At 41.3% G+C, this 22,661-nt stretch overlaps 1 protein-coding gene across 12 annotated transcripts in view; it reads right to left on the bottom strand.

Annotated features, from left to right (window-relative positions):
* Positions 1-22,661, bottom strand: part of Cpeb3 (cytoplasmic polyadenylation element binding protein 3) — a 190,201-nt gene that overhangs the window by 110,227 nt on the left and 57,313 nt on the right. For 10 of the 12 annotated variants that reach the window (XM_052712070.1, XM_052712063.1, XM_052712067.1 and 7 more), the window contains one exon: positions 5,331-5,490. In XM_052712070.1, the coding sequence (XP_052568030.1) occupies positions 5,331-5,490 (160 nt within the window). The remainder of the gene's footprint in view (positions 1-5,330; positions 5,491-22,661) is intronic. The other 2 variants (XM_052712062.1, XM_052712061.1) reach the window with 1 other exon arrangement.

The following is a 22,661-nucleotide window of genomic DNA, read 5'->3' as shown; positions in this document are numbered from 1 at the left end:
CCATATTGCATTTAAATATGATGAATAGAGAAAAGTGTCTCTGTAACAGCAAAGGGGTGGCATTCACATCTTCCAAGTTCTGTCAATTTAAATGTGCTGAAGCACTATTACCAGAAAATGAGCTATTTTTTCCTCAGACTTTTTCAGTATATCTTTGAAACGCAGGCCCTTCAATCTGAGTTCTCAACCAACACCTGCTCTTTTCATTTTTCAAATCTCAGTTCCATGAATGACAAAGGAAGAGAAAATCCAAATACACAGAACCAGTTCATCAGTCACTATCCGCAGTCAGCAGACTAGCACTCCGGTGTAAGAGTGAGGATGCAGGGGATGAAGGAACCCTCCCCTTCCTGCTGTCCCAGCGGCCTGCTGTATGTGCTTCCTCAGCCAGAGGATGGGATCTCGCTTTCTAGCGATCGGCTACTTTGTCCAAAGCATATGGCTGCTATTTCCTTGTTTATTCTAGTAGGAAAGGTGATTGGCCAATCACGCCTAACGACTACAGGTTTTCAAGTCCGAAGACAGTCTCATACAAAGAGAGTACAGTGATGAATCTTTTTCCTTTCTCTCCTCTTATTTCTAACACTAGAAATCCTCTTTCCCTACACAGTTAGGAGGAGGGTTGGATTTGAGGAGAGATCAGTTCCTTCCACCACTCCTATCTCTGCTAATTCAAGGACTTCTGTGTTTAGAAGCAAAGTATCAATGTTCATAAATTTATATTTGTCTCAAAACCCTCCTGTCTCATCAGTATGAGGCATCTCTCAACCAAAAAGGATATAAAGGTGTAAGACACAAAGACCTTCTTCTGCGCTCTGTTACTGCCAAACTGAACCAGCCGGTGACTGCAACAAGGTGCTTTTTTCCCTTCCTTCTCCTGCAGGATTACACCAGAGGCTTCCGCACAAGGGCTCGACCATCGAGCTGGACACACTTGCATCCCACAGAAGGCACTCCTCTGGGATTCATCATCTAGACTGAGCCAGCATGAGCACAAACACAAGACCTCTAAGGTCTGATTTACTGAAACAGAAGTCTTCTTCCCTAAACTTCCTGCTCTCACACTAGCCCTTTCTTTTTCTTGAATTAAAAGAATGCTTGAATAAAATGATTTTTCACTAAATATTTCTTAAACAATAGATACTGATATCTTCTATACGACTACCACTGTGAATATGTACCATGTCCATTTTAAGTATATCATGAAGTAATTTACGTCATATTTGAATGCTTGGTGGAACTATTTTGGAAAAGATTAGGAAGTGGCCTTTTTGGAGAAGGTGTGTCACTACGGCTGGGCTTTTTGAGGTTTCAAATGCCCACACCAGGTCCAGTCTCTCTGTTCTCTCTCTCCTCTCTCTCTCTCTCTCTCTCTCTCTCTCTCTCTCTCTCTCTCTCTCTCTCTCTCTCTCTCTCTCTCTCTCTCTCTCTCTTTTCCCCTCTCCCCCACACACCTCCAACTTGAGATTTATGTGTTCAGCTGCTGCTCCAGTTCCATGCCTGCCCGCCATGGTGGTCATGGACTCACCCTCTGAAACTGCAAGCAAGCCTTCAATTAAATACTTTCTTTTGTAAGTTGCCTTGGTCATGGTGTCTCTTCACAGCAATAGAATACTAAGACAGCTATGTTATTCAGATAGACAGTTTTAGAAAGTGATTTAGGGCAGTTTTCTTTCTCCTACACATGGCTTTTGAAAATGATGGTTTATCCTTCAATAATCACTACTTTTCTATGGAAAATAAAAACAATTGTGACAATTTGCAGCCAACATTGAGCTGTAGTCTGGTCAAGAAATAAATCTGTACTGATATGGCTTAGTTTATTACAGGGGTCAAGGAATAAGCCACGCTCACCTCCACAGAAAATCACACGCAGGATCTGCACAGTTCCTTGTGCCAGGGATCTCATCTCCCCACCTATTTTATAAGGTGTTTTATCTTAATTACAAGGTTTTCAAGAAGCTAATGTATTCAGTTCAATAGCCAACTAGGGGCAGATAAAGAACTCAAATCTAGTTTGGACTGACTACAAAGTTAGAAAGGCTGTGTTTTGAAATTTCATCTCCTACATAGACGATGTAGGACATCTGGGAGGCTCTTAATAAAGATGACTGAATAACTTTGCTATTTCTAGGTATTGAGCCTACAGCAGGCTTTTTAACTTCCTTTTTTGACCCACTACATATTATTTGAATTTTTTTTTGTATAGTAAGCAAGAACGTGGGATTTTTTCCTAAAGAAAACTGAGTTCTAAGAATAACACCAGTGCAAATAAGCACCCCCAAATCCAACTCTGCACTTGAGTTTTGAGACACACACATACCCTACCCCACCCCACAAATAGTGTCCCCACATTCAAGAGGGAAAAGATCAAGACCAAGGGTCTAAGGAGGATACTTAGGAAGGAAAGAAAAGGTGGAACAGGGCAAAGCACTTCCCAGCACACAGTAGGTGCCCTAATGTATCATCTAGCCCCTAACGTTCAACCTACCCTGATGCTTCTATCTTTGGACCCATAGACCATCACTATGAATGTGCCTTAAGCAAAAGCTACATGAAGAAAAACTTACAGCAGCATTACCTAGGATAGAGAAAAACTAGAAAGTCTAAATTTATGTTCTATCAATAAATTATAAATCAGAGAGAAATATGGGTATTTATTATTATCAAAAATAAAAACTAAAGGTTACACCATCATAATGTTTCTTATGCTTTAAGTTACTTATATGTATATGCATGTTCATGTGTATAGACACATATGTATGCATGTGGAGATCCGACAGAGGACAATCTCTGCTATTGTTCCTCAGATACCGTCCACATGTTTTTGGTGAGGTTGTGGTTTTGTTTGTTTTTGACATGGGGTCTCTCATGGCCTGGAACTCATCAAGCAGGCTAGACGCGCTGGCCAATTGAGTCTGCCTGTCTCTCCCCAGCACTGGGATAGTGAGCACGTGCTAGCATACCAGCTCTTTTCACTGGGTTCAGAGATTGAGCTCAGGCCATCATGGTGCAAGACAAATACTCAGACTGAGCTATCTCCCCAGCCTGAAGACTGAGCTATCTCTCTTCAGCCGGAAGACTGAGCTATCCTTCCAGCCTGAAGACTTAGCTATCCCTCCAGCCTGAAGACTGAGCTATCCCTCCAGCCCAACTTTTTAGCCACCTTTTAGTCTGACAATTTTCTTTACTTTTAAAGCTAAAAGTATCTTACACATTTTCTTTTCTCCTCTTCCTCTTTGTTCTTGTTCTTGGTTTTTTTTGAGACAAGTCTCACTACACAGCTCTGTGTGGCCGGGTACTTGTTATATATAAGCTCAGGCTGGCCTTGTGCTTGTATCACCCTCCTGCCTCTGCTTCCCAAGTGCTGAGATTATGATGTGCACCACCATGCCCAGTGTCAAAATATTTTCTTAAAGGTGCAAGTGATGTCACTGACCACAGGGACATAGTGATGTCACTGACCTCAGGGAAGTAGTCTGTTTATAGGAAATCATGCAGTTCAGTATGACAAATTGGGAAGTTGAAACCATATTCAGACTATAAAAAAGTACATACTAAAGGTTTCCCAACTCAGTAGGCCATAATACACGTATGGTGAAGCAGTCTTTGACCTCATATTTGCTAGTAAAGAAAAGTCTGCAGAGATAGTGGGGCCCGCAACTGAAGAAGGGACACCACAAACGGGGAGGATCTTCACATTACAGTGAGGTTACCCTCTCTCCCTGTGCCAGTGCTCTGCTTCATGTGGCAAATAGCTTCCGCTTTATCAGTATGCAGAAAATTCTAAGAAAAAAAATCAATGTAGAGACTATCATCTAAAATCCTTTCCTATTTTTTTACTGAAAGAATACAGTGGTGTACCCCTATAATCCTAGCACTCACAAGGATGAGGCAGGAGGATTGTCTTGAGTTCCATGGTCAGCCTGAGATAAATAATGTGTTCTAGGACAGCCTGAACTATACAGTAAGAAACCTGTCTCAAAAAAAGAAAGAAAGAAAGAAAGAGCGAGCAGAGAATCCAGACCAAGCTACAGGAGGTATACACAGAAGGTTAAGTGGTTGAATGATCAGGAGAGGCAACCCACGGTAGAGGAAAATGACAAATGCAACCTCAAAACAGTCTAAAAACAAAACAATCTGTGAATATCGGTTTGTTGTTTGTTTTTTTTTTTTTACATCATTGACACCTCTAAGTATAACATGCTTCAAATTACCATGGACCTAATCTTTAACTGAAGAAAGATGTGGTAAGAGACTAAATATAACAGCAAATATTTTTTTGTCTTTTCTTTCTTCTTTTGCTGAAGGCCTTAAAATCTAGTTTTTCTCCAGACCCTTTATTTTCTCTATTGCTTACTGTTACTACTCTTCCTCACTGGAAAATAAGGAAAGCAAGCAGGAAAATGATGAGTGTGACAAGAAAATGGTGCAAAGGATTCTGGGGAGGAAATGAATGTCAGAGGTTCAGTTGGTCACATTCTAGATAAGGGCCTAGTGAACGCCAGAGAGGAAAAAGTCCTCACAATTTCAGAAGAGGTGGAGTTCGCTCAAGATGGTCATCCTTGTGGCAAAACTGTTCAGTTTTTAATTAAAGTCCTAACTCAAAATGGAGTGGATATTTCCACACCGGTAACTTGCATTACAGTTGAATAATCTATAAAAAGAACCATCTGTAATTATGGTTTACAGGGGCTCTATAAGTCCTACTATTGTCAATTTTTCAATGCGTTACCTCATACTGAACTCAAAGCATGCATACCCTCTAGGATATCTTCCGTGCACTGTAGCCCACACTGTGCAAAGGGCCACTGGCTGCACATCAGCAGCACAGCAATGCTCCTACACACGAAGGTGTTAGACTCCAGCACACGGGACCTATCTATGAAGGAGCTGTGCTGCGATGCTCCTATACTAGGCAGGTGTTAAACACTAACACAATGCTAACCATATCTATGAAGCTTTCTGAAGGGGTTTTGAAGATTAATTTACTTTCTTGAGGTATACCTGGACTTAAATGAATTCTACAGATTCAGCTAAGGATTCCAAATGTACAAAGCCCAGAAAATTTGGCTTCTAGTTTCATGCTATAACCATGACCTCAGCTACCCAACATAGACTTCTTCTAGATAAACAGATTAAGGTTACCAACTATGATTACTGTAGGTAGCTGAACCCAGGTTAAAAAAGAAAATCAACTTTAAATACATTCCACAATGCTTTACAGAAGCAAAACAAACAAACAAACACAACAAAAAAAATCACAATTATTAAAAAGCTGATTTTTGCTTAAAACACCAAGCAAGAATGGACATATGAATATTCCTAACCTGCAAAATGATTCCTCCACATTATATCAGCGAAACTCATTGGTGGGCCACTGGGAGGGTAGTGTTTACCTTTCAGAGGCTCATGATCAGTCCTTATCATATCCATTAAGGAGTTCTCCAAGGAGTGCAAGTTAAAAGTGTCATAGGGCCTACTCCGGTCCTAAAAATAAAAACACAGAACAAGACAATATATAAAATGACTTCATAAAATTAACATTTGTTCTGCTTCCTGCTGTAGACTGGCAATATGAATGAAAGTTACAAACAATTCTAAACACACATTCACTTTTTACTAAGAAAAATGACAGCACCAATACTTTCAATAGAAGTATCTATAATAAAGTGCATCCTTTCCCTGATAGTCTAAAATATAAACATCCCATTTCTTCTGACTAACTTTCTCTCAAATGCAATGGGTCAAATGCATTAGTTTGCCTTCTACCATCCATTCCCTGTCTTCCAGTGGACACAGATTGTCCACATTCCTAGAGAACAACAGAGAACTTAGTGTAAAATCAGAATCACTTTTCTGAAAACACAGGTTATTGTAGGAAGAGGCTGAGGCAACAGGATCAGTAGTTCACCTGTGGAGCGAGTTCCAGGCCTGTCTGAACTATACACATAGGCACTGTCTCAAAATACAAAAAGTCAAAGCATGACTATGATTTCAATGTAACTGTAATAAATCACTTTAATATTTATGACCAGGAAATTCCATACATGGATAGTTTTTTTGTTTTTGTTTTTGTTTTTTTTTTTATGTGGAGAGAGAAAGATAAGCTTAAGACAACTGGAAGTAGAGAACTGACCCCCACATGTTGTCCTCTGACCTCCACATGCATTCTGGGGCATGCACACACGCACATACATACACCACACACACACACACACACACACACACACACACACACACAAATAAGAAAATGCAACAAAATACAAATTTTTTATAAGACAGTGTTTCTCTGTGTAGCCTTGGTTGTCCTGGAACTCAATTTGTAGATCAGACTGGCCTCAGACTCAGAGATCTGCCTCCCAAGTGCTAAGATTAAAGGAATGTACCACACCACCCGGCTGGCAACTTTTTAAAGAAATAAAAATTCATCATGAAGAGGAGATTAAATGACATTAATAAGAACAGTCAGTTTAGGATGACTGACAGAGTGTGGCAGGGCTTGCCTATTATTCCAGCAGTTAGGAGGCTGCCATAGGAGGCTAGCTTGGGTTACACAGCAAGACCCTGACCCTCCTCCATCTCCCCTAAAAGAAAAGGTTGTCTGACGACATTCAAGAATCTTTCTGGCCAGGGCAGTCTTTATTTTTCCACTTAAACTTTAATGCAGTCTTTCAAGGTGGGTAAAAACATATCTATTATATGCATTAGGAAAGTGAGTTTAGTAGGTAGAACCCAGATCTACACTCAAAACCCTAAGGAGTATAAAATTCTGTCCAAAGAAGTTGATCCAATGCACACAGGATAGTAAACAATGACTTCTATGGAAGCATAATATTGCATGCAATCACTGATGAACTAACCTTGTTGGCATGTGGTAATGAGTTCCTGTCAGGAGAGGATATAAGAGTTTAGGTGATTATCTATCAGGAAAATTAGTGAAGGTATTTAGGAGTGTCTCATGGATCTAAATTGAAATGATCCCCAGATCAGTCAAACTATCAAAATCATGTGTCATTTGGGTTGAAATACAAGTTCCTGTGCTGGGGAGATAGCTGAGTTGGCAGAGCGCTAGCCTGGCAGGCAGGAGGACCTGAGCTCTCCCCACCCTACATCAAAGTACAGGCTGTGGTGGCACACACGGGGACACAGAAACAGGGGGGCCCTGGGGATCCCTGGCCAGCCAAGCCTGTCCTGCTCAGAGAAGAACAGTGGACGACTCCTGAGGACCAACACCCAAAGTTAAACTAGATTCTACACTAGTGTGCTTCCTTTCCCTCTCTCCTGGACTCTAGTTCAAACATGTTTAGTAATATTTTATATGAAAAGCCAGCAAGATGGTCAGTGGGGAAAGGTGCCAAGCCCAGTGCTTTGGCGATGGTGGCAATGGTAAAGTATGTGTCCCACAAGCTGGAAAACTTTAGTTCAGATCCATCACTCATCTAGAAAACCCAGCACAGTATACCTATAACCCCAGTACTGAGAAGGCTGACACAGGCAGATGGGACTCACTAGCCAGTCGGTCTGAGAATCTGTTTCAAAAATTAAGGTGGAGACTGATGGACAAGGGCACCTAACATAACTCTGGCCTCTACGAGAATGTACATGTGCACACACACACACAAAAGAATGCACAACAGCTACCTGTATGGTATCTACTACACAAAATGTCTTCTTTAATGCCACATCCCAGTACTGCAACATAGATTTAAACATCTAGAAGTTCATGGATACAAACCAAACAGGGTTCATTAATGCTCAACAGATGAAAACATGACATGTGAAAGGCATAACAGAATTTGCACATGCTTCTTAACTGAACAAAATTGCAATCATTAAGATACTTGTTTTCGCCGGGCGGTGGTGGTGCACACCTTTAATCCCAGCACTCGGGAGGCAGACATACATCTATTTTCATCCTTCTACATGCAGCTATCCAGTTTGACCAGCACCAATTGTTGAAGAAGATGTTTCCTCCAGTGTGCATTTTAGGCTTCTTTATAAAAAATCAGGTGTTCATGTGTGTTTGAACTTATGATCAGTGTTGTCTGTTTTTATGCCAATACCATACTATTTTTTTGGTTTGTTTGTTTTTGAGACAGAGGCCTCAGTATGTAGACATTAGGCTTCTGTTCAGTCTTTGCTGTTACCCCAGTCTGTTAGGTTGATTTCTAGTCTCAAGGCACTGAGTTTCAGGGTTCAGACTCACATTGGTCCCTGATCAGCATGGCAGGTAGGGTAGCAAAGTCTCGTTGGAACTCGGGTTTCATAAACTCTGAGCAGTTCCAGCTCGGCACAGTAGGAGAGGTGCGTGACAGGAAAGCCCACAGGAGAGGGGACTGACTCGGAGTAGGGGCATGAGGGTCTTTGAAGTAGGGATTAGGGTCCAGTTCCCTGTGGTCCGGGCCCAGGGCCCAGAGGTTGGTTGACTGGCTGGAAGTCAGGGGAGGCAGAGAAGTCGGCTCTGAAAATCCAGCCTGGAGTTCTTAGTAAAGACCCAGTGGCCTCACGCTTGGATTTGCCTGAGTCTCTCCAGGACTAGGATCACAGGGCTAAATGGCACCTTGGCCTATCTTTTTAAAGTGGATATTTGCTGTATGGCTTAATTGATGGATTTATTCTTTGCAAACACACACACAGAGCACTGCAAAAGTACCAAAGTCTCTATCTAGTCCTACCTTCTCTTTCAGATCACTATAAATATTTGGGATGTATTTTCGAAAACGTTTACAAAGTTGGCCCTTCCAAGTAGGCACAGATTTGGTGTCTGTAGGCTAAAAGGAAGTGTATAGTATAAATACTTGAACAAAGGGCAGCTGTACTGTAACACATGCAGACTTTTTACCACCCCATTTTCTCAATAATACAACAGCTATTTACATGGTGGGCACTGTAGTATCGCAGAGCTGATTCCAAGTTCCCTGGGCTGGGATGGCTCAGCAGGTAAAGGAGCATGGCACACAAGCCTGACAACCTGAGTCTGACCCCTGAACTCACATGGTCCGGAGAGAACCAGCTCCTACAAGTTGTTCTCTGACCTCCATGATACCCCCCAACACTAAAGAAATAAAAACATTTTAAGAAACAAACATTTCAGTAAGATATATACAGGTTGTATACCAATGCACCATTTTAATGAATGTAGATTTTGGTTACGTGCTCAGGGGACCCTGAAACCAATCCAGCACAGACATTAACAATTGTATTTCTTTTTTTGGTGGTGGGCTTTTTTTTTTTTTTTTTTTTTTTTTTTTGGTTTTTCGAGACAGGGTTTCTCTTTGTAGTTTTGGTGCCTGTCCTGGGTCTCACTCTGTAGACCAGGCTGGCCTTGAACTCACAGAGATCTGCCTGGCTCTGCCTCCCGAGTGCTGGGATTAAAGGCGTGTGGCTACAGTGCCGCCACCCCCACCCCACCCCACCCCACCCCACCCCCGGCTAACAATTGTATTTCTATCACTCTGTTCTATATTACTTTCCTCTAAACATGAAAATTTGCATATCATGTAGTTTGCTTTCTTTGACCAATACTGTGCTTCTGAGACAGCTCCCTTTTAATAGGGTATAGTCTCCCTTTCCCTCCTCCATCCAGTCATAAAAAAATACATCTTTCCCACAAAGCAACCATGCCATCACTTCAGTGTACAATCTATGAAATCATTTCTGACTTGGGGATTTCATTCTTTGTCATTAATTTTCTCAGCATGTCCATTTGGTTTTTTTTTTAATGATTTATTTTTATTTCATGTGCATTGGTGTTTTGCCTGCATGTATGTCTATATAAAGGTGTCAGACCCCTGGAACTGGAGTTACAGACAGTTGTGAGCTGCCATGTGGGTGCTGGGAGTTGAACCCAAGTCCTCTGGAAGAGCAGCTAGTGCTCTTAACCACTGAGCCATCTCTTCAGCTCCTGTCCAGGTCCTTCAACTTCATCTTTTCTCTGTTTGCTCTACTTGGGCACAACTGTCCCTCAACCCAGGGTTTCTATTAATAACATCACTAATACAAAAACAAAGATTTGTGGACTTTCCCAGCCCTGAGTAAAGACCAGAGGCAGTAAATACATTAAGAACACAGTATAAAGTGACTTCCAGCACAGATGCAATCAAGAATACAAGGAACAGAGAAACATGCAGTGCTGGCTACTACAGGACCAGCAGACAATTACGTAAGTACTAACAAACTTTCTACGCAGGAATTTGTGCTTCTAAACCTAACACTGCTATTATGTTATAGCCTGTCAGAAAAATGGGGGCTCTTTATTGATCTGCAGTTTAAATGACAAGCAACCCAGCCCACGGTACCCAAAAGTGAAACCTCTTATAAATAAAGGGAGTTCTGACCTTGTAGGGAAAGCGGAAAAAAGCTTTACCAAATAGTGTCTTTTCTTCTTAAGCATGTAGTCCCTCAGTCAATAACCTATTTTAACCATCCCCAATAAGACTGTTATAGCTGAGGCTAGAAAAGGTGACCCTCCCCAGCTATTCTCTGGCAAGCAACTGTTCCTTCTCTCTAACCTAATTCCTCATAAACTTGACATTTTTTTCCTTCCCTTTTTTTTTCTTTTTTTGAAACAAATGTCTCTGTGCAGCCCTGGCTGAAACTCTCTCTGCAGACCAGGCAGGCTAGCCTCTAACTCAGAGATTCTCCTGCCTCAAAGGCATTTACCATCACACCCAGGCTAGCCTCTAACTCAGAGATCCTCCTGCCTCAAAGGCATTTACCACACCCAGGCTAGCCTCTAACTCAAAGATCCTCCTGCCTCAAAGGCATTCACCATCACACCCAGTTTGAATATCCTTTAAAACTTTTTGTTTGTTTTTTGTTTTTGTTTTTGTTTTTCTGAGACAGGGTTTCTCTGTGTAGCTTTGGAGCCTGTCCTGGGTCTCACTCTGTAGCCCAGGCTGGCCTCGAACTCACAGAGATCCGCCTGGCTCTGCCTCCCAGTGCTGGGATTAAAGGCGTGCGCCACCACCGCCCGGCCCTTTAAAACATTTTTGTTGGTTTTTAAAAGGTCTTCAATACAACAGTCCTAAATATAGCCTTGAATAAAATTAGGAGATACACAGAAATTATTAGTAACTATCTTTTTCTTCTTGAAGATGACTAATTCCAATTATCTTAATCTTTTTACCGCATCGTATTTTTTTCCCCTGTGCTAGTAGCAAACCAAGATAACTTGAGTTTTGAGATGGTTTTTAAAACGTCAAGGAGGCTGGCGATTAGTGCGCCTGTATAGCACTGCAAAGCCCCAGGCTTGATCCCCAGCACTGCATAAATGGGAGTGTTCCAACTTGCCCATAATTCCAACACTTGGGAAGTAGAGACAGAATCAGGGATTCAAGGTCACCTTTGGCTATATATGGAGTTCCAGGCCAGCCTGGGCAGAAGTTCTTGTTTCAAAGACAATTTACAAAACAAACAAAACACAAGTTAGCAGCCTCTCCGATTTGAGCATGCTCAGTTACATGAACAGGACTCAACTCGGGCACATCTCTGCCTACTCCCTCTGGTCTTAATTTCTCTTCACAACTCTTATCATAGGCTTTAGCACAGCAGGTAGGAAAAGAGGCTCTGTTCATCAGCTTTAGGGAAACTGGCTCTTTGAATCCCTTCTTCACCTGAAATGACTGCATACTGAGGCCAGATTCTGCAGGGAAAATCTAAAGCGGTCAAATGTACAAAGAAACAAAAACAACTGCTATCACTGACTGCAATCAGTAGTTCACAGTGAAGCAGTGCATACACTTTGTCATGTGATCACACGAACATGGGGTATGGCCCAAGGACTCAATGACACAGTAGTGCTCTGCATGTATGAGGCCCTGGGTTCAATTTCTAACACTACAAAACAGATAGAAAGGGAAAGGGGAAGCAAGAGAAGGAGGAAGAGAGAAAAGAAGAAGCCAGACACGGTGACACATGCTTGTAATCTCAGCACTTGAGAGGCTGAGACAGCAGGGACATCACAAGGTCAAGGGCAGCCTGGGCTACACAGTGAGTTCCACGCCAATCAAGGCAGGAAGAGGATGTGTGATTGATTACATCTGGGAGTGTGCTAAAAGGCAGAAATCAAACCTAAGGAGGACACAGAAAAGGTCACCAGGGACTACAATATAAAACAGGCTGTAAGGGGCTTCAAATATTAAATTTGTCTCTTTTCCTGGTTCATTTTGTGTATTGACTTTTGAAAGTGATTAGCTGATGACATTCCAAATCAGTGGTTGTTAACAAGCAGACTATTATCCCAAGCAGCTCATTAACAATGCGAGGGGAAGCTTGGTTCTGACTATCAAGGACTATATTATGACATTAAGCAAAAGTACATGAAGCTCTTTATATTCTTCTGTTGTAGGATATTTGTACACTTGTGAAGATGTATTGTTGTGATTGGTGTAATAAAAAGCTGAATGGCCAATAAGTAGTCAGGAGAGATAGGAGGAACTTCCAGGTAGCGAGAGGAAGAGGAGATAATGGAGGCGTACAGGAGATGCCACTGAGACTCAGAACAAGCTGGACACACAGGATGGGAGTTAAAAGTCATGTGGTAGAACACAGATTAATAAAAATATGTTTAATTTAAGTTATAAGAGCTAATGAGACAAGCCTAAGCTAAAGCCCAGCTTTCGTAATTAATAATAAGTCTCCATGTCATTATTCGTGAGCTGGCAGCCCAAAGAAAACTGATTACATTCTTCCTTCTTACTAATTATGTCAAAGCATCTACAACATGGACCAAAATCTTGGTGCACACGGCATGTTCTAACTGATTTTTTTTTTTAGGTTGTCCTTGCCATCTCCCACTGCTGGCCTCCAGCAATCCTTCCACCTAGACTCCTTGACTGGAGCAGCAGGTGCACCCAACCCTCTCCCCCCCCCTCCACCCCTCCATCTCTTTAGATAGGATCTCACTATGCAGCCATGTCTGGTCTGGACCAGGCAGTCCTAGAACTCACAGAGGTCCACCTTCCTCCATCTCCACACCTGGCGTAGCTTCTGCTTTCCTTACATACTTTCCACCTTCAATAAATGTTTAAGTCCCATGGAAGTGAAGGCATACTGTCCTTCCTTCTCTGAAACCTAGCAAGGCATAGCACATGGTAAATATTTAATAATTACTTGCTGTTTCTAACTTTTCACTCTGGTGATTTTATTTTGCAAGATTTTTCACTTTTAAAAAAAAGAAGCACACACACACACACACACACACACACACACACACACACACACGAATACTTACTGGAAGAGCTAAAAAGAAGAAGAAGAAAACTCTCGATATGACAATGCTGTGCCGAAGCGTCAGGCAACTCTAAACTGCTGGTGGATGCAAAGTGGCATGGGCACTGTGGAGTAGCAGTTTGGCAATTTCCTCCATACACTTAGCAATACAACCTACAGTCCACTCCTAGCTGCCCAAGATAAATAATAACATATGTCCACACAAAAACTTGTACATAGACTCTTATAACAACTTTATAAAGCTTTTCTAAAAATCAGAAACTACCTAAATACTTACCAACTGGAGAACAAACTGAGATATGCTTGTAACTGCATATTACTCACCAATAAAAACAAATGAAGTACTTAATACCTGCTGTACTATGGATGACCCTTGAAAATACTATGTGTGAAAGAAACCAATCTCAAAGAATCATGCCACACAATCTCATTATATGAGATGATCAGAATAGGAAATTATCCATAAAGATACAAAGGTTGAGTGTTGGCTAGGTCTGAGGTAATCAGGGTAAAATGCAAATTGACACCAATGGACACAGAGCATCTTCTAGAGATGACCAAATATAGTAGAACTGACCAATGATTCAGGCACACTTTTATAATTAACACTACAACCTACTGTTTCCTATACTTTAAAGGGTTAGATTTCATTGTGTATGAATTATACTTTGATAAAATTACAAAAAAGAAAGTAGCACAAGCCAGCCAGGTATAATGGTGCACACCTATAGTCCTAGCACTCAAAGGCTGAAGCAGAAAGACTGTGGGTTGGAAGCCAGCCTAGGATAATAGTAAAATCTCATCATTACAAAATGAGAGAAAAAAATAGTACACAGAATGGTGGCACTTGCCTATAATCCTAGTAGTTGGGAGGTAGAGGCAGGAGGATCAGGTCAGCCTAAACCACAGTCTTCTGAGGCCAGCCTGGGCTACATAACACCCTGCCCCTCAAACCAAAATCAAAACAAACAATCAAACAACCCTAAAACTTCCTAAAGCTTTAAGAGAAACTATGGCATTAAGGCACTACCTAACTTTTTTGACCTACGACTCTAGAAAGACAAAGACAAAGCCTTGATTAGTTGCTCCATTCAAGAGCCACTAAAGGACTTGAGGAACAGAACCTAAAACAGACAGTAGTAGAATTACAAAGTCATCCACTGCCAGATAAATGACTGCCAACCACCCTGCATGTGTCCCATTTCTAAGGATGCATGTCTTCAGTACTCCTTCAGGAGCCTATATACATAACATACAGCTACAAGCAGCATCTTCTCATGCTTCCTACTGCTTCTGATTTTCTAACCTAAAAATTCATGTTTTATAGTGATATACTGTGTCCTTCAGCTACTCCGCTCACCCCATTTATAACCAGGACTGTTTTGGCGTGCTCCACCATCTCCCTAGAAGCATCATGGGAGTGTAAATGATACATTAAATCCACCATCCTCCTTTTCACTTCAATTCTTATCTGACCTGAGGGCAAAGTGAGGAAATGTTCAGCAGAATTCGCAGATTCACCAGAATCTGACAGGGGCCGCGACGTGAACGCTTCTGCTGTGGCCCCCTGTTATCCTCTTGATCTTGGATTTAGGATCTGTGCCTCTGCTTTGAGGCAAACAGAAGATAGAAGGCAAAAACTACCAACTTAATGAACTGGCAGTCTTCTAGGGTTCTCTCCCAGAGACCACAATGGTCTGTCCAACGTACAAACAGGCATCTCTAAGTACAGCTCTTTATGAGCGTATATTTAATGTACAGTACCTGGTAATTACCAAATAAACTCACTCCACATTGACAGACTAGGTCCAAAGAATCAACAGAACATTACTTATTACTCCATTTCCAAAGCCCTCTTTTCTAGATGAAGGAAACAGGTAATCAACAAAAATTTTACATCAAGTTTATTGTACAGTTCTAATTACAAATAAAATGAGGACCAGCGAGATGGCTCACCAATAATGATGCATGCCTCCAAAGCCTGCCCACCTGAGTTTCATCCCTGAGTATGGACTTCCTCAAGTTCTCTGTCTTCCACACATGGGCCTGGCACACAGGCTTGTAGAACTAAGTTATAGCTGCCATGTAAGGGAAGGTGCCATCCCTGTACTGCATGGCTCACTTAATTGCATTATCTCAGTATTTCACAACTGTCCTATGAGGTTGATGCTGCAATTTCTCTTTGTTTACTAATGAAGATGCTGAATCAAATTCAGTCCTTAATTCAAATCAGGCATTACTAAAGATGGTTTAACTACACATAGTCTACTACTGTGTAAATATTTCAGAAATAGTTACAACATTCCATTTCATTTAAATGTTACTACATTTAAGAGATATATTAAAGTCTCTAAACATAAAGTAACTATATATTAATTAAACTATTTGGTTTTTGGAAGATTATAAAATTTACTTTAAATAAAGCTGCATTACTCTAGTAACAGTAAAGTACTTTAAAAATCATAAAATAAAATGAAATAATGCTGTGGATGATTGATTGATAAAGTGCTGATTGGCCAGTAGTCAGGCAGAAAGTATTAGGTTGGACAAGGAGAAAGGAGAATTCTGGGAAGTGAAAAGCTGAAACAGAGATGCCGCCAGCCACTGCCATGACAAGCAAGATGTAAGGTACCAGTAAGCCACAAGCCATGTGGCAACTTATAGACTAATAGATATGGGTTAATTTGAGATATAGGAACTAGATAGCAAGAAGCCTGAGCCACTAGGCCAAACAGTTTAAATAATATAAGCATCTCTGTGTTTATTTTATAAGTGGGTTGTGGGCTGCGGGCCTGCCAGGACTTGGCAGGAGCTGGAGAGAAACTCTCCAGCTACAAAATAAAATTAAGAAAGATTTGGTCAGAATTTCTAAAATGTCCACATCACATAATTTATTTATTTATTTATTTATTTTGGAGTCTGTCTCTTCTAAGCTATTCTGGCCTCTAACTTGCTTGTACCAGAGAACAATCTTGAACTCCTGATCCTCTAATCTCTATCTGGTGCCTGGATCACAAACATTTGCTACCACCCCCTGTTTACAAAATAGTTTTCAAAAGAAATTTCTTTATTACTTTTGGATGTTAGTGCTAACAAATTTTGCCCAGGGTTCTGAAGACTCTCTATTCGCGTCTCATTTGTTTCACATGTGTTTATTGGAAATCTTAATGAGCCAAGCATTAACGATGAAAACAAACCAGGCACAGTCTCTAACTGCAAGAAGCCTAACCCACCCACAGCCAGCAGATAACAATTATATAATGAGATAAATCAGTGACAGCTGTGTGCTTGGGAATCGCAAGAGCAAACACAGGAGAAGAGGCCTGAGGCAAGGAGATTGCTCAATTTCCTCAAGAAATAAAAGGACAGAGACTCTTTAAAGGACATATAGGTGAAGGTTGAAAACAGGTAAGGCTTATTTATAAGTAACGCTTGCTTCTGTGTAATATATACTTGCCAAATCCTTGAAATCATTCAGAATGTAGTTTAGTGAATCCCCCAGGATAGCAAAGGGTTACTTTGGGCATGAATATGCACAATTCCAGAACAATTCTACTAAAAAGAATTTAATTTTAGTACAGCTTTAAATTCTTCACCCAGCACTCAGCTTTGGGGATTCAGAAAGGAATACATATCCGTTATCTGTTGAACTAGGTACTCAATCTCCTGCACACCAGGCAACAAATGCTACAATTTCCTCTTATTACCTTTTATTTATAGATTATAGCTCATGAGGCGTTTTCAAATGCAACCTGAATTTTACTACGGCAGTTTTCTGGACATTATTTATCCCACTTAAGTGTATCCCAGACCCTTTGTCTTGTTCTTAAACTAGCAACAGGGCTGCCCAAAACTCTCGAGGTCCATCGAGATGGTTCCCGCAGTAAAGGGCCTGTGGCACATGCCTGACAATCTGAGTTCAACCTGCAAAGCCCATGGTAGGTAGAAGGAGAGAATCAACAGATCAACTCCAGAGTCATTCTGGGACTTCCCCATTTGTGCTGTGGCACACACATACCACCTCCATCAAACACAGATAAAAACAATACTTAAAAACAACAAACAAAAAACAAAAATCCTTGGACTCTGGGGCTGAGAATGCAGCTCAGCTGCCCAGTGTTTTCCTGACATAAATGCCTGGTTCAACCCCCACAACCTGGGTGTGTTGGCACAGTCTTTACATCGCAGCACTCAAGAAGTGGAGGTAGAGGCTGGACGGCAGTGGCGCACACCTTTAATCCCAGCACTCGGGAGGCAGAGCCAGGTGGATCTCTGTGAGTTCGAGGCCAGCCTGGTCTACAGAGTGAGATCCAGAACAGGCACCAAAACAACACGGTGAAACCCTGCCTCAAAAAATCAAAAAGAAAAAAAAAGAAAAAGAAGTGGAGGCAGGAGGACATCCTCCTCTACCTACAGCAGCTGTTCTCAACCTTGGGGGTTGAACAGCCCTTTCACAGGGGTCTCGTATCAGATATCCTGCATGTCAGATATTTACATTATGATTCATAACAGTAGCAAAATTACAGTTATGAAGTAGCAAAGAAAATAATTTTATGGTTGGGAGTCAGCACAACATGAGGAACTGTATTAAAGGATTGTAGCATCAGGAAGGTTGAGGACCACTGACCTAGAGGATCTGAAAACAGTGTGGACTGCAGGAGACCAAAGACCCGAATTTTCTCACCTCAAGCCAACAACGAAAACCCACTGGGATTAAATATTAGCAGAACTGATCAATATGGCTATGTGCCCAGCCCCGGTTGCACTTTGCACACCAACCGATGAGTGGATAATAAAAATGTGGTTCACATTTACACAACGAAATACTATTCAACTGTGAAGAGAAATAAAACGTGCAGGTAAGTGGGTGGAGCTAGAAAAAAAATCACCCTGAGTGAGTTAACCCAAACCCAAAGAGACACATTGTGATGGTTGCTCTTTTATATGAATGTTAGCTTTTAAGGCTTCAATATGTATGTGTGTGACAATCTGTATAAGCACGGAGGTTAGGTATCTAGTAAGGGACCAGGGGAGAGGAGAGGGTCTCCCAGGAAAGAGAAACTAGAATTTATTGTTACTGAGAGAGAGCAGGGAGACCAGAGTAGAAGCATTAAATGGGGAAAGGGGGGAAGGGGGGGAAGGGAGGGAGTATGAGGAGGAACAACTAACACTGAGGGCCATTTGAAGAGCCATGGAAACGTGCTACTGTGGAAGCTTCCCAAAATATAATGGACTCTATATAAAAGGACTCTAAATGGAGTCAGCAAATAATAGGGAAACAGTGCCCTACGTAGAGCTCTCACGCCCCAAGTGAAACCTCCAGTACCAGGAATGGGTTACATCTTGTTAAGCTGATGGCCAAAGGGGCCCCATGGAAACTCCTAAACACAGCTATTACCAAGGCTATTTATTGATTACTCTCTACAAATGTATGGTAAGGCTCTATTGCTGAAGACGACACAGAGAAGTCAAGCTGGTACCTAACTAAAGGCTCCACTCTACCGACTAGCATTTGTGGTCCTGGAAGGTACTCTGCATCTACCATAGGAAAAAGGGAACCATCAACCCATCTACAAACTCTGTGGCCTACAGTGGTGACTTGCCTGGGAAATACGCTAGCGCAGTAGTAGCACAAACATTGTGGGAATAACCAACAATGATTGGATTTAAGGCCCACTCCATGAGATGGAACCCATGCCCGACACTGCTAGGGTGGCCAAGAACCTGAGACTGGGTAGGCCGTGGGCCTAGGTGAAAACCAAATTCTATTGTTCTGCTAAAGGAACATCGTAATAATATAACTCCTAATGACATTCTGCTCTGCCCATAGATCAGTGCCTTGTTCAGTCATCATCAGAGAAGCTTTTCATAGGCAGAAAAGATGAAAAATAACAAGCTTTCCTACCACAGCAGCTACCTTTAAAGTGCACTTGGGAGGCTATTGTAATCATTTCTGCAAAAAGAGGTTTAGAATGTAGCCTTCTCCTTAGTCAAATTGTTGCCCTAAACAAAACCAACTAAATTAGCACTGTGTACTAATACACAACTAATAATCTGTGTGCCAACATGTCAGGGTCTCAAGTCAAATGTTTATTGAGTGTGGACGCTGAGAGAGAATGAATAGAAAATAAGATCTCTCCACATTACCCCATCTCCAAGGTGCTTATAGTTTATTTTAAGGAGGCAATATAAGTGGAAAGAGAATATATGGAGAAGAGAATTTTTTTAAAAATGAAAACATAGAAGGTCAAGTATTCGAGGCCGACCTAGACTATATATGAGACTGTCTAAAAAGCATAATAAGAATAAAAAAACTCAAATGCCTAGAGTATCTTTAGTTATAATAAATGAGAATATGTAAAATGCCTCTGTTAAAAAAACAAAACAAGCCGGGCGGTGGTGGCGCACGCCTTTAATCCCAGCACTCGGGAGGCAGAGCCAGGCGGATCTCTGTGAGTTCGAGGCCAGCCTGGTCTACAGAGTGAGTTCCAGGAAAGGCGCAAAGCTACACAGAGAAACCCTGTCTCAAAAAACCAAAACAAACAAAAACAACAACAACAACAAAACAAACAAAATCTCAGCAGACAAAACTAAAACTAATAAAAGACAGGTCTGTGAGTACAGCCTATAATCCTAGCACTCAGAAGACCTAGTTAAGAGAATTGTGAATTTAAAACCAGAGGAGGCCTGTCTTAAAACAAAGCAAAGCAAAAACAAGCAAAGAACCAAGCAGCAATACAGTGTATACATTCATTCATTTTTGGACTTTTTGGGGAGGGGCAGGGGGCGGTACTGTTGGCTGGGCAAGAGCTCTATTTTTTTTCCCTTTGCTTTTTTTTTTTGGATCTCTTTAAAGACAGAGTTTCTTCATGTAGTCCTGGCTGTCCAGGAACTCTCTCTGTAGACCAGACTGGCCTCCAAGTCACAGAGATCTGCCTGCCTGTTTCCCAAGTGCTGAGATTAAAGACATATGCCACCATGCCTGGCCTAAAAATAAATGATCACCACACCCAACCTAAAAGTAAATGACTTTTAAAGGATGCAGTCTTACTTACTGGCCAGTATGGTAGTCACTCTCCGAATGTGGATGCTGAATACTTACACTGCTGATAAAACAAACTGAAATGTGCTACAGGTATAAAATGCACACTAGATTTCAAAGACTTAGTATTAAAAATGTAAAAATATCTAGTTAGTTTATATGGTCAACACATGTTTATTGTAAGTTTATTGCTCATAATAACTCTTTAATAACAGCTAAGTTATATACATATATATACATATATATACATATATATACACACACACACATATATATATGTATATATATATATGGGGCGGGGGAGGGCGTTTCGGACAGGATTTTTTCTGTAGCTTTGGAGCCTGTCCTGGAACTCACTCTGTAGAACAGGCTGGCCTCGAACTCACAGAGATCTGCCTGCTCCTGCCTCCTGAGTGCTGGGATTAAAGGCATGCGCCAACACTGCCCGGCCCACTGTTTTCTTTTCTATCTACTTGTTTGGAGACAGGGTTTTACCCTGTGGCTCTGGCTACCTAGAACTTGCTATGTGGCTGATAGCTGGCCTTGAACTTGTGGCAGTCCTTCTGCCTCTGCCTCAGGCATGTTATCACTACACCCAAATTCTCCTTTACCCTTTATTGTTGCCCAGGCTGGGCTCTATTCAGGTGCGCCAACACAAGTGTGGGGGAGACCGAGCGTGTCTCAGCACTCAGGAGGTTGAGCCTGGTGGGTTGTCTAGAGTGTGAGACTGCACTACATTACACAGGAAGATTCTTGTCTCAAAAATAAATGCCTTTGGCTATCTAGAAAGCTTGAGGACAGCCTGGGCTATGTATGACCTTGTTTCAAAATACCACAACAGAACAAAAACTACTAGCTACTCCAGGGCTCAATCAATCCTCTTGCCTCAGTCTCCTAGTACCATCAACTACAGGTGTGCCCCCCTGTACCACCTCTTTAATTTTAAATGTGCTACTGGATTTTTTTTTAATTGTCTATGAGGCTTGTAGTCTATTTCTTTGGGCAGTGTTACATCAGACAAATACATTTAATAGTAACTCTGCTTGAATTCCTGTATTCCTAAGGCCACTAATTATTCTAGCAACCAGGCCAATTACAAACTTAACCAACCCTTGCCCCAAATTTTGCTTATTGATAACTCTGTACTAAAACTCTTGTACTGTTCTTTGCCCCCAAACATTTCTTAAATACACCAACATTCCCCACCTTCCAAGCCAGGGTGCTCACTCCACAAGTTTAGGAAACTTGTTTTCTATGACTGATAGGTTTCCCTAACTGGTCTTCATGTAGAGCTTTGATAGAAGTCAATGGATTACGCTTCCTTTTTTTTTTAAAGTTGTATTTAAGAAGCATTAAAAGTTTAATAAATAGAAACCATGAAATTCAATTAATGATAATTTATACAGTTATTCTGTTTAGTGATTTACATTATCGAAATCAAAATTCATACTTATAGTAATCTAGCTTATTTCAGAAGAGTAAATAATATATGTACTAAGATTCCTTGTATGACGAAGTACAAGAACACAAGACTAATTCAGAGCAAGAGATACAAAAAGTCAACTTCACTGAAACCTAAATCTCATAAACAGGTCAGAAGCATGGCACAAATTTTTAGAAATCATTATTTTTATAGTTTGATACCTGATACAAAAATAGTTCAAAACAGAGGAGACTCAGGTTTCATATCAGACACTAAGCCAACACAGATGTCTCCATTCCATCTTCCTACAGCCTCAGAACTCAGTGGGCATCGTTTTCAAGTCAAGCAGCAGGAGTAACTCTCCCAGCCTGCGGCTAATTATAATGTGGCAGGTTAGCTAAAGTCCAGTCTCCCAAGACAGACAGAATCACACCCTACCATTTGCCTCTAACCAGCAGCCACATAGAAAATCCAGAATTATAGAAATAAAGGCCACATTTATGAAAAGCTGTTAGTTTGAATGTGAAATGTGAAATTGAAATGTCCAGGCTTAGGTGGTAAAGCTGTGATTCACAGCTGGTGACATTACCTTTGAGGGTTCTAGAAACTTCAGGAGATAGGGCCTCCTTGGAGGAAGCAGGGCCCTGGGAACAGGTTCTTTTCTTGCCCTGACCCCTTCCTATCTTTCTCTTTCTGCTCCCTTGCCACAAGGTGAGTGACATACTACTTACCATGCATTCTTGCCACCATGATTTCTACCTCCCTACAGGCCCACAGCAATGCAGCAAATCAATTATAGACAGAAAAATAGGCCAAAAATACCCTCTTTCCTCCTTTAAATTTCTTGTCACAACAAACAGATTAGCTTTTAAAAAAGCTAATTTTATCACCCAAGCCAAGCACACACAAAACCAATCATACCAATGACTGTTTTCAACCACTGATACATGTTACTCACAC

The sequence above is a fragment of the Peromyscus californicus genome, unplaced genomic scaffold (assembly GCF_007827085.1).
Source record: "Peromyscus californicus insignis strain IS unplaced genomic scaffold, ASM782708v3 Scaffold_4__1_contigs__length_199733344, whole genome shotgun sequence".
Classification (NCBI taxonomy): Eukaryota; Metazoa; Chordata; class Mammalia; order Rodentia; family Cricetidae; genus Peromyscus; species Peromyscus californicus.
This window is presented reverse-complemented; position numbering and strand designations above follow the sequence as displayed.